At 33.2% G+C, this 19740-nt stretch overlaps 2 protein-coding genes across 2 annotated transcripts; one reads left to right on the top strand and one right to left on the bottom strand.

The window, feature by feature from the left end:
* Window positions 1-5222: 5222 nt before the first annotated feature.
* LOC134683661 (NEDD8-conjugating enzyme Ubc12-like) lies at window positions 5223-7296 on the top strand. The gene is made up of 2 exons (XM_063542973.1): window positions 5223-5450; window positions 6795-7296. Exons 1-2 carry the CDS (start codon window positions 5283-5285, stop codon window positions 7209-7211), a joined length of 585 nt encoding a protein of 194 aa, XP_063399043.1. The 5' UTR covers window positions 5223-5282; the 3' UTR covers window positions 7212-7296.
* Window positions 7297-11395: 4099 nt separating this feature from the next.
* On the bottom strand, window positions 11396-15371 carry LOC134685243 (uncharacterized). Its single transcript, XM_063544768.1, has 2 exons — window positions 14942-15371; window positions 11396-12337 (listed from the first exon to the last, which is right to left on the bottom strand). The coding sequence occupies exons 1-2, from the start codon at window positions 15107-15109 to the stop codon at window positions 11549-11551; spliced, it is 957 nt and encodes a 318-aa protein (XP_063400838.1). The 5' UTR covers window positions 15110-15371; the 3' UTR covers window positions 11396-11548.
* Window positions 15372-19740: the final 4369 nt, after the last annotated feature.

Raw genomic sequence — 19740 nt, 5'->3', positions numbered from 1 at the left:
TTTGATCCCAACATTTTAGGAATTAGGGTCCAAAAAGGGCCCAAATAAGCATTTTTCTTGGTTTTCGCACAGTAACTTTAGTTTAAGTAAATAGAAATCTATGAAATTTTGACACAAGGTTTATGATCACAAAAGGAAGGTTGGGATTGATTTTGGGAGTTTTGGTTCTAACAGTTTAGGAATTAGGGGCCAAAAAAGGGCCAAAATAAGCATTATTCTTGGTTTTTGCACAATTACTTTAGTTTAAGTAAATAGAAATCTATGAAATTTAAACACAAGGTTTATGACCACAAAAGGAAGGTTAGTATTGATTTGGGGAGTTGAGATCCCAACAGTTTAGGAATTTGGGGCCAAAAAGGGGCCCAAATAAACATTTTTCTTGGTCTTCACATTATAACTTTGGTATAAGTGAATAGAAATCTATGAAATTTAAACACAAGGTTTATGACCATAAAAAGAAGGTTGGAGTCTGGTTGGTATTGATTTTGGGAGTTTTGGTCCTAACAGTTTAGGAATTTGTGGCCCAAAGGGTACAAAATTAAACTTTGTTTGATTTCAACAAAAATTGAATTATTGGGGTTCTTTGATATGCCGAATCTGTGTATGTAGATTCTTAATTTTTGGTCCCGTTTTCAAATTGGTTTACATTAAGGTCCAAAGGGTCCAAACTTAAACTTTTTGTTTGATTTTGACAAAAATTGAATCCTTGGGATTCGTTGATATGCTGAATCTAAAAATGTACTTAGATTTTTAATCATTGGCCCAGTTTTCAAGTTGGTCAAAATTGGGGTCCAAAATTAAACTTTGTTTGATTTCATCAAAAATTGAATAAATGGGGTTCTTTGATATTCCAAATCTAACTGTGTATGTAGATTCTTAATTTTTGGTCCAGTTTTCAAATTGGTCTACATTAAGGTCCAAAGGGTCCAAACTTAAACTTTGTTTGATTTTGACAAAAATTGAATCCTTGGGGTTCTTTAATAGGCTGAATCTAAAAATGTACTTAGATTTTTAATTATTGGCCCAGTTTTCAAGTTGGTCCAAAATTAAACTTTGTTTGATTTCATCAAAAATTAAATGGGGTTCTTTGATATTCCAAATCTAACTGTGTATGTAGATTCTTAATTTTTGGTCCAGTTTTCAAATTGGTCTACATTAAGGTCCAAAGGGTCCAAATCATAATGTGACATAAACCCATGTTGTGTCAACTATTTAATCACAATCCACATTTAAAGCTGTATCAAACTTAAAAGTTGTGTCCATACTTGTCCCATCTGTTCAGGGTTCTACATCTGCGGTCATATAATGCTGCGCCCTGCGAAGCAACTGGTTGTAATCTTTTACTAAAATCTTCTCCTTGAAACTAATGAGACAAATTTAACCAAACTTGTCCACAATCATCATTCAGTAATCTTGTTAAAAAAATATGTCCGATGACCCAGCCTGCAAACCAAGTTGGCCGACATTGCTAAAATTAGTACATATGGTAAATTGCAGTTTTTGGTTCACAATGAACTTTTTTAAAAGTTCCAAATTAGGATTTTGTCACTGGTTTGTTGTTCACTCAGCATGGCAATTTGACAGTATGAGCACACAATATTGTTAAAAAAACAATTTTACCACTGGACTAATAACCAACCTTAACTATAATGATCTTTAGAGTATCTAGTATAAATTAAAAGTTGTGTTTTTTTAATTCTGCCCAAAAATAATTGCTAGTTGAGCGAAAAATGGATGCCACACAAACTCTGAAACACATGAATGACCAAAATTCAAAAAGCAATACTTCAACATGGTATGTTTTTTTCTCATGATTGAAGGCTGTACGTTTCCTATAATTGCTTCCATCCCCTTAATTTGAGATTTGTTTGAAAGTTGTCTCATTAGCAATAATACCACATCTACTAATACAACCACCAAAAAAAATTTGCATTGTATAATGCTATCGTCCAAAGAGCATTTAGTTTCCAGACAATAACTAGTTTTAGTAAATGGATCTCTATAAATTTTTACCAGACTGTTCAATACCACTTAAGGAAGGTTGGGGACTATGGTCCCAATAGTTTCGGAATTAGGGGCCCAAAATAAGCATTTTTGCAGTTGTCAAACAATAACTTTTGTTTAAGTGTATGAATCTCTATGAAATTATAACAAGTTTCCATACCATGAATGGATGATTATTATTGTCTTTTGGGGGTTATGGCTAAAACTGTTTAGGAATAGGAATTAGGGGGGGGGGGGGGGGGGGGGGGGACTACGTTTTTCTGGCCAATGGACAATTTAGACAATTTAAAAGCAGTGTAAGGGAGGTAATTCAAACATTTAACTACTGGGGGGTTGTAGTTTTAATTTTCTTTCCGCAAATTTCTCCAATTCTATATTTCTGAAAAGTTTGAATAAAAAATCTGTCATTGTGCAATAGATATGTAAGTTAAAGATCTTGACATTTGTTTTGTGTCAGAAACTCATCTTTTGTCAAAGATTGCAATCCAAATTCAGAGCTGTTTCAAGCTTGAAAGTTGTGTCCATACTTGTCCCAACTGTTCAGGGTTCGGGGGTTATGGTCCCAAAGGTTGAGAAATTAGGGGTCAAAAGGGGCCCAGTTAAGCATTTTTGTAGTTTAGTCAAGAACTTGTGTTTAAGTGTATAAATCTCTCCGAAATTCGAATTTAAAGAACACTGTTATATATATGTTTGATTACCTCCATTACACTGTATGAACATTATGTATTAAGAAATGATGATTGTCTTGATATGATTAGCTGTGGGGAAAAAAGAAGTTACTTTTTATTAATATTAATTGTAACCATGACTGTATGTAATTATACCCCCGCTTTAAAAAAAAAATGGGGGTATACTGTTTTACCTCTGTCTGTCCGTCAGTCCGTCTCCGTCCCATGAATTTTTTTCGTCGCATTTTTCTCAGGAACTACAATACAAGGATTTCTGAAATTTGGTTTCAGGTTTTATCTAAGTCAGCTATACCGTGTGATGCGTTTTCAGATTGATCACTTGACAACTTCCTGTTTACCGAACACTTGTATGATTTTACACATGATAGCCAAGTTGAAAATTATTTCGTCGCATTTTTTTCAGGAACTGCAATTCAAGGATTTCTGAAATTTTGGTTTCAGGGTTTATCTAAGTCAGCTATACCGTGTGATGCGTTTTCAGATCAGATTGATCACTTGACAACTTCCTGTTTACCGAACACTTGTATGATTTTACACATGATAGCCAAGTTGAAAATTTTCGTCACATTTTTCTCAGGTACTACAAAACAAGGATTTCTGAAATTTGGTTTCAGGATTTATATAAGTCAGCTATACCGTGTGATGCGTTTTCAGATTCATCACTCGACAACTTCCTGTTTACCGAACACTTGCATATTTTTACACTATTAATATTATCCACTTGCGGCGTGGGTATCATCAGTGAGCAGTAGCTCGCAGTTTCACTTGTTTTATATTTTAATATTTTTTTATGTATTTAAATGAGTAGTTGCGGGTGCAAACTCCTTTAGAAATTTATTTGAATTGAGATTATTTTTGGAATAAGGGAAAGGGGGAGGTGAAAAAAAATTGGGGGGATACAATTTTTGTCATTTCAGATTTCAGAAATTAAAATAAATATTGCCAAATATTTTTTTTCTCAAGGGGATTAATATTCATCAGCATAGTGTATTGCTCAAAAGCAATTTTTTTTTGTTAAGTTCATAAGACCCATTCATTCTGTGTCGGAAACCTATGCTGTGTTAACTATTTCATCACAATCCAAAATCAGAGCTGTATCAAGCTTGAATGTTGTGTCCACACTTGCCCAAACTGTTCAGGATTTGACCTCTGTGGTCGCCCTGCGGAACATCTGGTTTATTTCACCATATCTTCACAAATTCAACCAAAAAATAAGAAATAAGTTATTTTAATTAAAGATAACTCTCACATCTATCAACTCCAAGTGCTACAGGCCTGATAAAATAATTCATTTATTTTTTTTATTTTTTTTCCCAATGTCTGTTACATACTTGTTGACTTAAAAGTCCCTGAATGCCTCACTCGCCCTATCATTTTGTATGCCCAGTGGACTTAAATTGGGCTCAAAACTCTAATTCTGCACTGAAATTAGATAGATCACATCATAGGCAAAATTTGTAATAAGTGTCAAGTTGATTAGATTTCAACTTCACCTGAAACGGAACATACCGTCGGACGAACGAAGGTGTTTGAATTTATCTTAAATATTGAATTGACAGAAACCGTAACAGACAAAATGATCTACAAAAAGGTCTATAAAATGTCATTTTCTCTTGAAATTCTCAATCTACTCCATATAAGTTATTGCCCTTAAAGAATGTTTTATTCGTTTTATCAAGCGGAAATTTTAAATGATCATGGACGATAAAGGACATAGAAGCATGTTGCATACTGGTTTTAATTTATTGTTGCAATCCTGCATAATTAACTTGCCTGCTTGATTCCTGATCGGAAAAGCGACCGTTTAAATCCAATAATTTGTTTAAGATGACTGCCATCCAATCTAATAAGATATAGATGATGATCTCTGAATTAAGTTATTATAAGACGAACACGCGAGTCTCTATAGATCTGCATTTTGATCAGATTGAATGCCAAGGTTGAAGCTATCTGCACGTTAAAGAACAAATATCTCAGGGGTTCCTAGGTGGCCAGTTACAAGTCAAAATAGATGTCCCTTTCCATCAAACCTACATTTCTCAGTGGCAGTTTAACTTTTAAGTTAATTCAAGTTTGTAAATTTGTTCTCGTCCTGTCTAAATTTGCATGATATATTTGCCACTGGACGTTAAGCAGGATACAGAATCGAAGTTGATCAAGTCTTTTTCTTTGATTTTTCTCAATCTTAATAACTCTAAATTTCGGTTATTTTTAGTTTCTCACCGCAGTCTCACATTTTATGCAAGTCAGTCCTGTCTTCCTTACGTGATTCTTTACAATTTCTTGTCAAGAAAACCCTTCATATTAAGAGAAAATTTTCCTTGTCTCAAGTTAGTGCATTTCTTAGTTTAGCTCCCACAAGGATTTGTATAACAAACAAATTAGATTCTTTGACTCCCATATATTATACATAGTATTACTTTTAGTGAAATTTAAATTAAAAAATACCCGGGTTTTTTTGTCAAGTCTAAATATAGAATCACAACAAATCTGTATATCATAATCACATGGGTTTTACACATTTATTGATCATATCTACCATTAACACATTGTAGAGCATGCCAACATTGATTGAATATTGTATTGATAATGAATAGATGTTTAACTAAAGACTTCTATCATTTAATGAACAATATAGACAAACTTTCTGATGGACAGGCGAGAATTTGTGAATGGGATTCTTGTAATGTATCGAAATTTGTCATAGAAGTGAGCCCATCGGAGGGACCATATAAAGGCGGAAAATTCAAATTTAAGGTAATATTAATATTGTTATGATAAACCCTTTGGGAAATTGCATGCCGTTATTAGACCTAGCGTCAAATACCAGACCCTGCATATTTAAGAAAACAATTAAATGAAAAAAAATTGATGAAATTGTGAAGAGACTGTGAAATATAGAACTAAAATTATATTTGGCGGTAATTTCCTCGTTTTAGTCTCCCGAAGTTTTGCAATCGGGCGCAGATCCGGTCATTTTTACAGGGTGGGGGGGGGGGGGGGGGGTCCAACATTACATAATATACATGTATTATTCAACAAGAGACATGTATGTAAAATATGTCTCTGCATCAACCAAACAAAATATTTTCTTCATTCTTGATTCTCTTAACATGACCTGCAAAAATAGTGTCAACTGACAGGAGTCTCGATAAACCAAATAACGCATTGGGCATTGTTTAGATTCACTTTTACTTAGAACTAGACGGATATGTGTGTATACATGATAGATTTATCAAACAAACAAAAAAAGATATAAAGACCAAATTATTTTAGAAGGAAATACATTTTATATTTATCTGACAAAAAAAAAAAAAACTAACAAAAACAAAACTATAAATTCAAAATAACTGATTACTACAACATGAAATATGAATAAATATAAACAAATTTTCAAGTCATTATGTTTGTTGTTTTTAATTTTAATACATTTAAAATTAGTTTCACCCACAGTATTAAGCGGCAATTAAACCGTTTTAGATTTATACAAATCAGTTCAATTGAGCTTTTGTAAATTCAGATATTAAGAAACTAAGGTTTCAACTCGATTTTTCTTAGGCAAAATAAACCTTAGATGGATTTGCCCATTACTATTTTATGGCCTTTTTAGTGATATAGTTCTATGACTGTGTCGATTCTTATACATTATATGGTTTCAAACATTCTGGATTAAAGGTTCCTGGTGATGACTATAAGTAATATAAATTAAAAACAACTTAGCCTTCATACATGAAATTCGTTGGGCATATTTTATACACCTTTGAAACATGAAATTGAAACCTTGAGTGTTCATCTTTCTTTTTTGATATAAGATAATATTGAGAATGGAAATGGGGAATGTGTCACAGAGACAACAAACCGACCAAAGAGCAGATAACAACCAAAGACCACCACTGGGTCTTCAAAGCAGCGAAAAATTTCTTTACTACTTATCACTAAAAGAGAAAGAGATTGTAATAATCCATATTAAGCCTTATTATTATACCAATTTCAATCAATTCCGTATTGAAAACGAATAGAGATACGTGTGCTGTCACATCCCTTAAAACATAATAAGTTCATTGATAAATAAATAATTCAGTTGTTTAACTTTTCTTTCAGTTTGACGTGGTTGAATTATTCTACCCTATTCTCCAACCAGATATTAAGTGTATTACACCGATTTACCATCCAAATATCGACACACTGGAACCAGATGACAATGATCTCATATCAAATGTTTGTGTCAGCATCTTAGATGACTGGAAACCAGTAAATGGACTTGATGATTGTATCCAAGCCTTGTTGTACCTATTCTATCAACCAAATACAACAGACTCACTGAGACTAGCAGATGGCGATATTACAGAGAACCAGTTTTTAGAAAATGTTCAGAAATCTCTGAAAGGAGGAACAGTCGAGGGTTGTTTTTTCCACCCAAATTATGGTTGGGTAGAGAATTCTAAACTTACTGACGATCTAACCCAATATGAATGTAAGCCTGAACCACCGAAAAAGAAATTATGCAAACGAGTATAAACTGAGTTAGTGACCATTTCGACTATGTATTTGATACAAATCTTCAAAATAATAATAAAAAATAACATTGAACTGCGTTCATTACATGAAATTCAGTGTTTACTTTGACAGTTTAAAGTATGAAACCTACTTGGACTTCAAGTATAGGTTTTGACATTTATTAAACTAGAGGCTCTAAAAAGCCTGTGTCGCTCACCTTGGTCTACGTGAATATCAAACAAAGGACGCAGATAAATTCATGGCAAAATTGTGTTTTGGTGATTGTGAGATGTGTTTGTACATCTTACTTTACTGAACATTCTTGCTGCGTACAATTATCTCTATCTATAATGAACTTGGCCCAGTAGTTTCAGTGGAAAATGTTAGTAAAAATTTACAAATTTTATGATGATTGTGGCCAAGTTTGTTTCAATTTGGCCCAGTAGTTTCAGAGGAGAAGATTTTTGTAAAAGATAAATAAGATTTACGAAAAATGGTTAAAAATTTACTATAAAGGACAATAACTCCTAAAGGGATCAACTGACCATTTCGGTCATGTTGACTTATTTTTAAATCTTGCTTTGCTGAACATTTTTGCTGTTTATAGTTTATCTCTATCTATGACAATATTCATGATAATAACCAAAAACAGCAAAATTTCCTTAAAATTACCAATTCAGGGGCAGCAACATAACAACGGGTTGTCCGATTCATTTGAAAGTTTAAGGACAGATAGATCTTGACCTGATAATTAATTTAACCCATGTCAGATTTGCTCTAAATGCTTTGGTATTTGAGTTATAAGCCAAAAACTGCATTTTACCCCTATGTTCTATTTTTAGCCATGTCAGCCATCTTGGTTGGTTGGCCGGATCACCGGACACAATTTTTAAACTAGATACCACAATGATGATTGTGGCCAAGTTTGGTTCAATTTGGCCCAGTAGTTTCAAAGGAGAAGTTTTTTGTAAATGATAAATAAGATTTACGAACCAGTTGCTTCGCAGGGCGCAGCATTATACGACCGCAGATGTAGAACCCTGAACAGATGGGACAAGTATACACAACTTTTAAGTTTGATACAGCTATAAATGTGGATTGTGATTAAATAGTTGACACAATATAGGTTTATGTCACATTATGAATTTGGTTTAAGAAATGAAAATTAGAATTTAAAATTTTTAAATTGGATATTAAACTATTATGGTTCAATATCCAAAATGTAGATACATGATTACATTCAGGATATTATAGAATTCTAAAAATTAATTTTACCAAAGAACCCCATTTATTCAATTTTTGATGAAATCTAACCAAGTTTAATATTGGACCCCGATTTGGACCAACTTGAAAACTGGGCCAATAATTAAAAAGCTAAGTACATTTTTAGATTCAGCATATCAAAGAACCCCAAGGATTCAATTTTTGTCAAAATCAAACAAAAAGTTTAAGTTTGGACCCTTTTGGACCTTAATGTAAACCAATTTGAAAACGGGACCAAAAATAAAAAATCTACATACACAGTTAGATTCGGCATATCAAAGAACCCCAATTATTCAATTTTTGATGAAATCAAACAAAGTTTAATTTTGGACCCTTTGGGCCCCAAATTCCTAAACCTTTGGGACCAAAACTCCAAAAATCAATACCAACCTTCCTTTTATGGTCATAAACCTTTTGTTTAAATTTCATAGATTTCAATTCACTTATACTAAAGTTATAATGTGAAAACCAAGAAAACTGCTTATTTGGGCCCTCTTTGGTCCTAAATTCCTTAACTTTTGGGATCTCAACTCCCCAAATTAATACCAACCTTCCTTTTGTGGTCATTAACCTTGTGTTTAAATTTCATAGATTTCTATTAACTTTAAAAACTAAAGTTATTGTGCAACCAGATGCTCCGCAGGGCGCAGCTGTAGACGACCGCAGAGGTTGAACCCTGAACGGTTGGGGCAAGTATGGACACAACATTCAAGCTGGATTCAGCTCTAAATTTAAATAGTTGACACAGCATAGGTTTCTGACACATAACGAATGTGGTCTAATGAACTTAAAATTTTTGTTTTGCCTTTGAGCAATTCACTATGCTGTTAAATATTAATCCTCTCAAAAAAATGTTTGAAAAATTTTCTTTTTATTTATGAAATTTCAAATGAGAAAAATTGACCCCCCCCCTCCACAATTTTTTTTCTCACATCCCCTTATCCTTTATTCCAAAACCGATCTCAATTCACAATTCTAATGGAGTTTGCAACAATAATCAATACTGTGCAATTGAAGATTTCTTGTTATTGCTGATTACTGTGCAATTGAAATTACTTGCTATTGCACAATACTTAATATAATAATTTAAGATCCTGATTTTGGACCAACTTGAAAAACTGTGCCTATAATCAAAAATCTAAGTACATATTTGGATTCAGCATATCAAAGAACCCCAAGAATTCAATTTTTGTTAAAATCAAACTAAGTTTTATTTTGGACCCTTTGGACTTTGATGTAGACCAATTTGAAAACATGACCAAAAATGAAGAATCTACATACACAGTTAGATTTGGCATATCAAAGAACCCCATTTATTCAATTTTTGATGAAATCTAACAAAGCTGAATTTTGGACCCCGATTTGGACCAACTTGAAAACTGGGCCAATTATCAAAAATCTAAGTACATTTTTAGATTCAGCATATCAAAGAACTCAACCGATTCAATTTTTGTCAAAATCAAACTAACCCTTTGGACCTTAATGTAGACCAATTTGAAAACGGGACTAAAAATTAAGAATCTACATACACAGTTAGATTCGGCATATCAAAGAACCCCAATTATTCAATTTTTGATGAAATCAAACAAAGTTTAATTTTGGACCCTTTGGGCCCCTTATTCCTAAACTGTTGGGACCTAAACTCCAAAAATCAATCCCAACATTCCTTTTGTGGTCATAAACATAGTGTTTAAATTTCATTGATTTCTATTTACTTTAACTAAAGTTAGAGTGCGAAAACTAAAAGTATTCGGACGACGACGACGACGACGACGACGCCAACGTGATAGCAATATACGAAGAAAAATTAAAATTTTTGCGGTCGTATAAAAATGGTTAAAAATTTACTATAAAGGACAATAACTTCTTAAGGGGTCAACTGACCATTTCGGTTATGTTGACTTTTGTAAAAGTTTACAGACGACGGACGACGGACGCCAAGTGATGAGAAAGGCTCACTTGGCCCTTTGGACCAGGTGAGCTAAAAATGACAACGTACAAGTGAACTGTTTACTTTTACTTTGTAAATGAGGCCAAGGTCAGATGAACCATGCCAGACAGACATGTACACCTTACAGTTATATCATACACCAGATATAGTTAGCTTTTTTTACTTTAGGTGGGTTTCTGAGATTGTATTAGCAAAAAGCTAACTATATCTGTAAAACAAGATGACTAAATATTGACAAATGATGTCAGTCAAATGAAACCCGCCAGACACTCATGTACACTTTACAATCATAACATACAGAGCGGCGACATTGCTTACCCAAATAATCCAGTCTTTATATTCCGCTGATCTACGATTTTTGCATTAACCTTGCAAGTAGAGATTGCTTACGGGAAGGGACTAGATTATTCGGGTTATCTGAGAAACAGACTAAACTGTATCATTTTGTTCTCTTGTGGAGAGTTGTCTCATTGGCAATTATACCACATCCTTTTTATATATACATTTATATATATAAACTACACTAAAAACTTAACATCGACCAATGACCCATGGAATGAGGTCATGGTCTGAAAAATCATCCCAGTCGGACATGTTCACCTTACAATCTTTCATTCACCAAATATACAGATGTAATTTTGCTTATATTGTTCTGACCATGAAAACTTTAGCTTTGTTCACCGAACTAGGAAATGAGGTCAAGGACAGGTGCTGTCTGGCGGATAGGTATATCTTGCAAGGGTTCCGCCATATACCAAAACATAGTTATCCGATGAATTATAATAAGTTCCTTTTTCACATAACAAAGATAACAATATCTTTTTAAGCAGTCGCTGGACCATGCAAATGAGGTCAATGATAAAAGACATATGACGGAAAATGCATTTTATATTACTAGTATATGGTTAACATAGTTGCATTCTTGAGGTTCGGTTGCTACTTCAGTTTTGATGGAGAATATTCCATATAAAAATATCAACAAGACTTGTTCATTTAATGGCAAACACTTTTATTCGTATAAATCAATTCTGTCATAATAAAACAAATATATATGGAAAATGAAAGACACATGTAGATAAGTTAAAATTGACTATTGCACACAATCTCTATTTTATGCACCATGTAATATAATAGCACCTTGATATCATCTCCATTTATATACCCTTCTTATAAAATATGTGCACATAACTGAAATAAGAATATGATAAGGGACTAGATTGTCAAATGTTTGGTATAGTTGTGTAATATTATTTGAATGTTTTGAGTATCTTGTGTAAAACGTAGTTACTTGGTCACGTGGATGTAATTCTGTTGTAGCTTTTATTTTGTAGTCATTTTGATCTGAAATTTTTGTTTCCTTTTCTTGTCTGTCCGAGTTTAATGCTGTTAATATCTCCCTGTCATCGTAAGCATTTTCGTTTGTTGTTTTATCAGCTGTTTCCAAATCAATTGCCTGTTTGACTTCATTGTTGTTTTCAACACTAACTTCTATTTCACGTTTTACAACCAATTCTTCGGATTTCTCTGCTGTTTCGGCAACTTTTTCATCATCAATCTGGACCTCTTCTTCATTATTATCGGTAGACTTCACTATTTTGTTATCGATGTAACCATAATTTGTTTCAAATTGTTGTCCCTCAACATCTCCACCTTCCAAAGATCTTCTGACATTGTCCTCAAACTCATCCTCAGTTATAGCTGGACATATAATAGGGCAAAGTGGGTCTTCGGTGTTGGGATTATAGAACAAAAACAGCAAGGCTTGGACGCAGTCGTCAAGATCATTATCCTCGGTCCAATCGTCTAGTAAACTTACACAAATGTTGGTATCTTCAAAGCTATTTTCAATGGTATCAATATTTGGATGGTATATTGGAGTTGTACAGATGATTTCAGGTACTACATCTGGATAATTTTCTGTGCAAATCTTAAACTGAAAATAGAAAAAAAGGAAGCTTATTAAGTGCATGGTTATGTTGTGTCTAACATATTGAAATTATTGTTAAAACTCGGATATCTCATATCAGAGACATATAATAATGTATTATATGTCTCTGCTCATATGAAGCAAACAATATTGGCATTAGTCAACCACTGAATTTTATTTGTACACCTTGTGACAGAAGAAGGCTTCGTAAATACTTAGTTGTAACCTTAATGATTATTTTTAGCTCTCTATCCTCTACGTTGCCAGGGGTATTGCATATTTGATACTATTTCAGTGTCGTGTTTTCTGTGTTCCTATTTAGCAGCAGGGCCATTATTTATTATTTCGTGGCAATCAAAATTATACACCGTTTCTCCTGGTTTACCAACATCGATCTGTCCTTTTTTATTCCTATCAGTTCCACACAAACACGGCACCAAATGACTGATAATCTCATGAAAATTGAGAAAGAACAGTATGCTAATAGGACGATAGTATTTTGGATGCATGGTCCCTTTGACGACACATGATAGCAAAACTGACTTGAAATTTATATCAAAATTCGTTTGACCATGCGAAATCCTTAGGTGAATGAAATGAAATCAAGACTAAACCAGTTGCTCCGCAGGGCGTAGCTTTATACGACCGCAGAGGAACCCTGAACGGTTGGGGCAAGTATGGACACAACATTCAAGCTGGATTCAGCTCTAAATTTGGATTGTGATTAAATAGTTGACACAGCATAGGTTTCTGACACAGAACGAATGTGTTCTAATGAACTTAAAATTTTTGTTTTCTCTTAGAGCAATTCACTATGCTGTTGAATATTAATCCTCTCAAAAAAAGTTTGAAGAACATCCCCCTTTCCCTTATTCCAAAACTAATCTCAATTAAAATTTCTAATGGAGTTTGCAACAATAACTACCCATTTAAATACATCATAAAATATTAAGATGTAAAAAAAATGCTTGTTATCACTGAATGGTAAATATTATTTATATTTATCAGTTGGTAGTAAAAAGTGAATATACATTGTATATTGTATATAACAAAGATTTAAGTTGATTCTGGACAAAGAAAGATAACTCCAATTAAAAAAAAATTCTTGCTATTGCACAATATTGTGCAATTAGATATTTCTTGCTTACTATTCTGGACAAAGAAAGATAACTCTAATTAAAAAAAAAATTGCTTTGTCACAATATTGTGCAATTAGATATTTCTTGCCATTGCACAATACTGTAAAATTGAAAAGACTTGTTATTGCACAATACTTAATATAATAATTTTAGATCCTGATTTGGATCAACTTGAAAACTGGGCCCATAATCAAAAATATAAGTACATGTTTGGACTCGGCATATCAAAGAACCCCAAGGATTCAATTTTTGTTAAAATCAAACTAAGTTTAATTTTGGACCCTTCGGACTTTAATGTAGACCAATTTGAAAACAGGACCAAAAATGAAGAATCTACATACACAGTTAGATTTGGCATATCAAAGAACCCCATTTATACAATTTTTGATGAAATCAAACAAAGTTTATTTTGGACCCCGATTTGGACCCACTTGAAAACTGGACCAATAATCAGGTGATAACAATTATTCAATTTTTGATGAAATCAAACAAAGTTTAATTTTGGACCCTTTGGGCCCCTTTTTCCTAAACTGTAGGGACCAAAACTCCCAAAATCAATACCAACCTTCCTTTTATGGTCATAAACCTTGGGTTTAAATTTCATAGATTTCTTTTTACTTATACTAACGTTATGGTGCGAAAACCAAGAAAAATGCTTATTTGGGTCCCTTTTTGGCCCCTAATTCCTAAACTGTTGGGACCTAAACTCCCAAAATAAATACCAACCTTCCTTTTGTGGTCATAAACATTGTGTTTAAGTTTCATTGATTTCTATTTACTAAAACTAAAGTTATAGTGCGAAAACCAAGAAAATGATTATCTGGGCCCTTTTTGGCCCCTTATTCCTAAAATGTTGGGACCAAAACTCCCAAATTCAATACCAACCTTCCTTTTGTGGTCATAAACCTTGTGTTAAAATTTCATAGATTTCTATTCACTTTTACTGAAGTTAGAGTGCGAAAACTAAAAATATTCGGACGACGACGACGCCAACGTGATAGCAATATACGACGAAATTTTTTTCAAATTTTGCGGTCGTATAAAAACAGTAGGCTAAAACATCTTAATATGGAAATTTATGGAAGATAAAGCAAAAAAAATCCCGAGGAAATTTACACTAGGCACAATAAAAATAATATAGAACAAGCATATATTGCTCAGGGGGTATAAGTACCGATATTTAATTGGATACTAGTACCCCGGAACTCCCCCCCCCCCCCCAGCTATTTTCCAATATTGTGCATTCCCCTGGATCCGCCACTGCATATATACAATTATCGAAATTATAGAAGGAGTACGGATATATATTTATATGCTAGGACATCTGAGTCATTTTTTCCGGCCCATTTTTTCCCTATTGAAGTAACCTGACAGTTGGTTTTTATAACTACTGTTTTACAAAAAAGAATCTAAATTAGATCGACAGCTAAGGATAATTTCAGATTAAAAAAATACGAATGTATGTACCTACCGTGAATTTAAACTTGCCACTTGCATATAGACCCCCAGAAGGGGCTATTTCCAGCTCAAATGTGGAACAATCATCTGGGTCCCAGTCACATATATTGGCCTGTCCTCCTGATAGTTTGCCTAGATGCCTCAAAAGGTTGTGTAAATCTTTTGCGCAAGTCCTCGCCATGGTTAATTTTTTTCTCGGTTCTGTTCAGCGAATATTCCCTGTGCCCACTTCAACATCGAACAATTCAGCATGTCTAAACGACGGAGAGGTCGTTTGTCTGGATTTTCTTGGTCACATAATTAGTATAGGACTTCCACGTTTTCTCTCATTTCTACTGATTCATCTATTTCATATTGTGGTGTAATGAATATTTCATGCGTTGTTGGCTTTTTATATCGGTTACTACCAAAGAATATTATGATGAAATCACGATGAAATGTTTTAGCGGTGGTAAAGTCTCGCTTCTAATTTTACTAACCAATCAAAATACAGGACTCCACTATATCATTTCTATATTTAGAGTATATTTATGGAAACGGGAAACTACATTTATTCGTAAATGTCTAGGTTTTAGTGAAGCGTTTCAATCTCTTCCACTCAGATCTCTTTGTGTGATCCAATTAAAAGCATTGACTGGTAATTTATAGATTTTATTTCAACAATAATGTTTGTATAGTCTTACGTAAATCATTGATATCAGAAATAGATAAAATATTAAAAGAATCATTAAAAAAGAAATTGAAGTACATACCCGGTTTTTTTTCAAATAAAGAGCGCAGAAAAGAAATAACTAAACTAATGTGACGCGTAAAACGAAATGATGGAGTTCTTGAAATATTCTACAAAATTTTGTTTTCTCATTTAAAAAAATCCATAAACTATTATGTTACAATTTTGCATTCTTTAGCATGTGTACCATATGAAACCTTCAGACAAAACTGAGACGTGTATATTTATATATATGCAGTGCAGGCGATTTGGTGTCACGATATCACAGTAGCATGGGTTCGAATCCCGGCGAGGGAAGAACCAAAAATTTGCGAAAGCAAATTTACAGATCTAACATTGTTGGATTGATGTTTAGACGAGTTGTATATACATTATGTACACAGCCATGTATCACCATCATTGATGGCGATCCGATGGATACATCTATTGTAGAGTTGTCACTGACTCAGACGTACTTATGTATATATATATATATATATTGTCTCTTAAAATTCAAGAGTCAATCTTAAATTGAGAGTAAATTATATAGCCTTCCAAATACCGTTTCGATCCCTAACATCACTGAAGAGACATATATTGTCGAAATCTAGATCTGGTGTACGAAAGAAATATTGACACCGAATGTTTGTGGCACAACATCGTAGCCACAAGTTAACAATTTTTTTTTCTGTGACGTATTAAATTTATATTCAGATCCATTTTGTTACATCTTGTGATCAATTTTATTTGGCAATCGTCAATGGCAGTCAGCAGGGTTAAAGAACATCAGTTGTTCGACCTGTTAGTCAAATGCGTTTTGTTTAAATATACTTTTTCACTTTTTTGGTCTTTTGGAAAATGTTGTTTGTGCTGTTTTTAGACCCTTCTACAACGAAATTTGTTTGACATGCACACGTATAAAAATTGCGGTTTTTATCCAACGCAATCATAGGTTTGAACGTAGTTTTCAATTTAGACTCGTTTATATTTTTTGTTTGGGCATGTATCATATTTTCCCTCCGGTTTATATGATCCGTTCATCCTATATTGTCTCTTAAAATTCAAGAGTCAATCTTAAATTGAGAGTAAATTATATAGCCTTCCAAATACCGTTTCGATCCCTAACATCACTGAAGAGACATATATTGTCGAAATCTAGATCTGGTGTACGAAAGAAATATTGACACCGAATGTTTGTGGCACAACATCGTAGCCACAAGTTAACAATTTTTTTTTTCTGTGACGTATTAAATTTATATTCAGATCCATTTTGTTACATCTTGTGATCAATTTTATTTGACAATCGTCAATGGCAGTCAGCAGGGTTTAAGAACATCAGTTGTTCGACCTGTTAGTCAAATGCGTTTTGTTTAAATATACTTTTTCACTTTTTTGGTCTTTTGGAAAATGTTGTTTGTGCTGTTTTTAGACCCTTCTACAACGAAATTTGTTTGACATGCACACGTATAAAAATTGCGGTTTTTATCCAACGCAATCATAGGTTTGAACGTAGTTTTCAATTTAGACTCGTTTATATTTTTTGTTTGGGCATGTATCATATTTTCCCTCCGGTTTATATGATCCGTTCATCCTATATTGTCTCTTAAAATTCAAGAGTCAATCTTAAATTGAGAGTAAATTATATGGCCTTCCAAATACCGTTTCGATCCCTAACATCACTGAAGAGACATATATTGTCGAAATCTAGATCTGGTGTACGAAAGAAATATTGACACCGAATGTTTGTGGCACAACATCGTAGCCACAAGTTAACAATTTTTTTTTCTGTGACGTATTAAATTTATATTCAGATCCATTTTGTTACATCTTGTGATCAATTTTATTTGGCAATCGTCAATGGCAGTCAGCAGGGTTAAAGAACATCAGTTGTTCGACCTGTTAGTCAAATGCGTTTTGTTTAAATATACTTTTTCACTTTTTTGGTCTTTTGGAAAATGTTGTTTGTGCTGTTTTTAGACCCTTCTACAACGAAATTTGTTTGACATGCACACGTATAAAAATTGCGGTTTTTATCCAACGCAATCATAGGTTTGAACGTAGTTTTCAATTTAGACTCGTTTATATTTTTTGTTTGGGCATGTATCATATTTTCCCTCCGGTTTATATGATCCGTTCATCCTATATTGTCTCTTAAAATTCAAGAGTCAATCTTAAATTGAGAGTAAATTATATGGCCTTCCAAATACCGTTTCGATCCCTAACATCACTGAAGAGACATATATTGTCGAAATCTAGATCTGGTGTACGAAAGAAATATTGACACCGAATGTTTGTGGCACAACATCGTAGCCACAAGTTAACAATTTTTTTTTTCTGTGACGTATTAAATTTATATTCAGATCCATTTTGTTACATCTTGTGATCAATTTTATTTGACAATCGTCAATGGCAGTCAGCAGGGTTAAAGAACATCAGTTGTTCGACCTGTTAGTCAAATGCGTTTTGTTCAAATATACTTTTTCACTTTTTTGGTCTTTTGGAAAATGTTGTTTGTGCTGTTTTTAGACCCTTCTACAACGAAATTTGTTTGACATGCACACGTATAAAAATTGCGGTTTTTATCCAACGCAATCATAGGTTTGAACGTAGTTTTCAATTTAGACTCGTTTATATTTTTTGTTTGGGCATGTATCATATTTTCCCTCCGGTTTATATGATCCGTTCATCCTATATTGTCTCTTAAAATTCAAGAGTCAATCTTAAATTGAGAGTAAATTATATGGCCTTCCAAATACCGTTTCGATCCCTAACATCACTGAAGAGACATATATTGTCGAAATCTAGATCTGGTGTACGAAAGAAATATTGACACCGAATGTTTGTGGCACAACATCGTAGCCACAAGTTAACAATTTTTTTTTTCTGTGACGTATTAAATTTATATTCAGATCCATTTTGTTACATCTTGTGATCAATTTTATTTGGCAATCGTCAATGGCAGTCAGCAGGGTTAAAGAACATCAGTTGTTCGACCTGTTAGTCAAATGCGTTTTGTTTAAATATACTTTTTCACTTTTTTGGTCTTTTGGAAAATGTTGTTTGTGCTGTTTTTAGACCCTTCTACAACGAAATTTGTTTCACATGCACACGTATAAAAATTGCGGTTTTTATCCAACGCAATCATAGGTTTGAACGTAGTTTTCAATTTAGACTCGTTTATATATGTCATGTACAAGTTGCGATTTTGTACAGGTTATAACATGTACAACATGTTATAACTTGTATAATGCAAAAAAACAAGTTATAACATGTACAACAGTACCTCATACATGTTATAACATGTACAAAATATTGCTTAAAAAAGGTTTTAACTTGTACAAAATCGAAAAAAAAGGATATTTTTCTATTATCGCAACAGATGATATTGACCTCAATAATATTTTCATAGCTTTTTTAGTATTCCTTCATATTAGTGTGTTTTGTCCATTTTTGATACAGTTAATGTCAAGGGGTCGGTATTACGAAGCATTCTTAAGGCCTGTCATGAAATATATCTTATGACATGTCTTAAGATCCTCTTCTGACTATCTATGGATATATCTTTATTTGATGAATTATAATAGTGAGAGTCCACTTTGAAGGCAATAACAAAATACTTTCATTCTTGTTGACACTAATAGACATAAAAGGATAGCCAGGATAGATGTGTCTACAAATAAAATTGGGATTTGAAATTGGGTATGTGTCTAAAAGACAACAACCCGCCCATGAAGCAGGCAACATCCAAAGGCCACAAATACATTATTTCAAAGTACAGAATATATATTTAAAACACCAAAATGACATTCGCCTCATGCAATGATCTTATAGTTTATAAACAAAAATTGAGTTATAAATTTACATAAGTCATGCTGAAGGCCAAAAAACGAAAGGGAGGAGTATTACCCAAATTTTTTAGGAATCGTTCTTAAAATTCTTGGAAGAATTTAGTTACTAGTATCTAATTAATTGTCATTGAGGAATGCAAGCTTTTAGGAAAAAGATTCACACTTATTTAAGCCATGTAGGACTGCATGAAACATATAATTACATGAAAACACATTTTGCCAACATAAGTCATGAAACATATATTTCCGAAACTT

Source organism: Mytilus trossulus, chromosome 9, assembly GCF_036588685.1.
Source record: "Mytilus trossulus isolate FHL-02 chromosome 9, PNRI_Mtr1.1.1.hap1, whole genome shotgun sequence".
NCBI lineage: Eukaryota > Metazoa > Mollusca > Bivalvia > Mytilida > Mytilidae > Mytilus > Mytilus trossulus.
The sequence above is the reverse complement of the archived record's forward strand: the minus strand, read 5'-3'. Positions and strand labels throughout refer to the sequence as shown.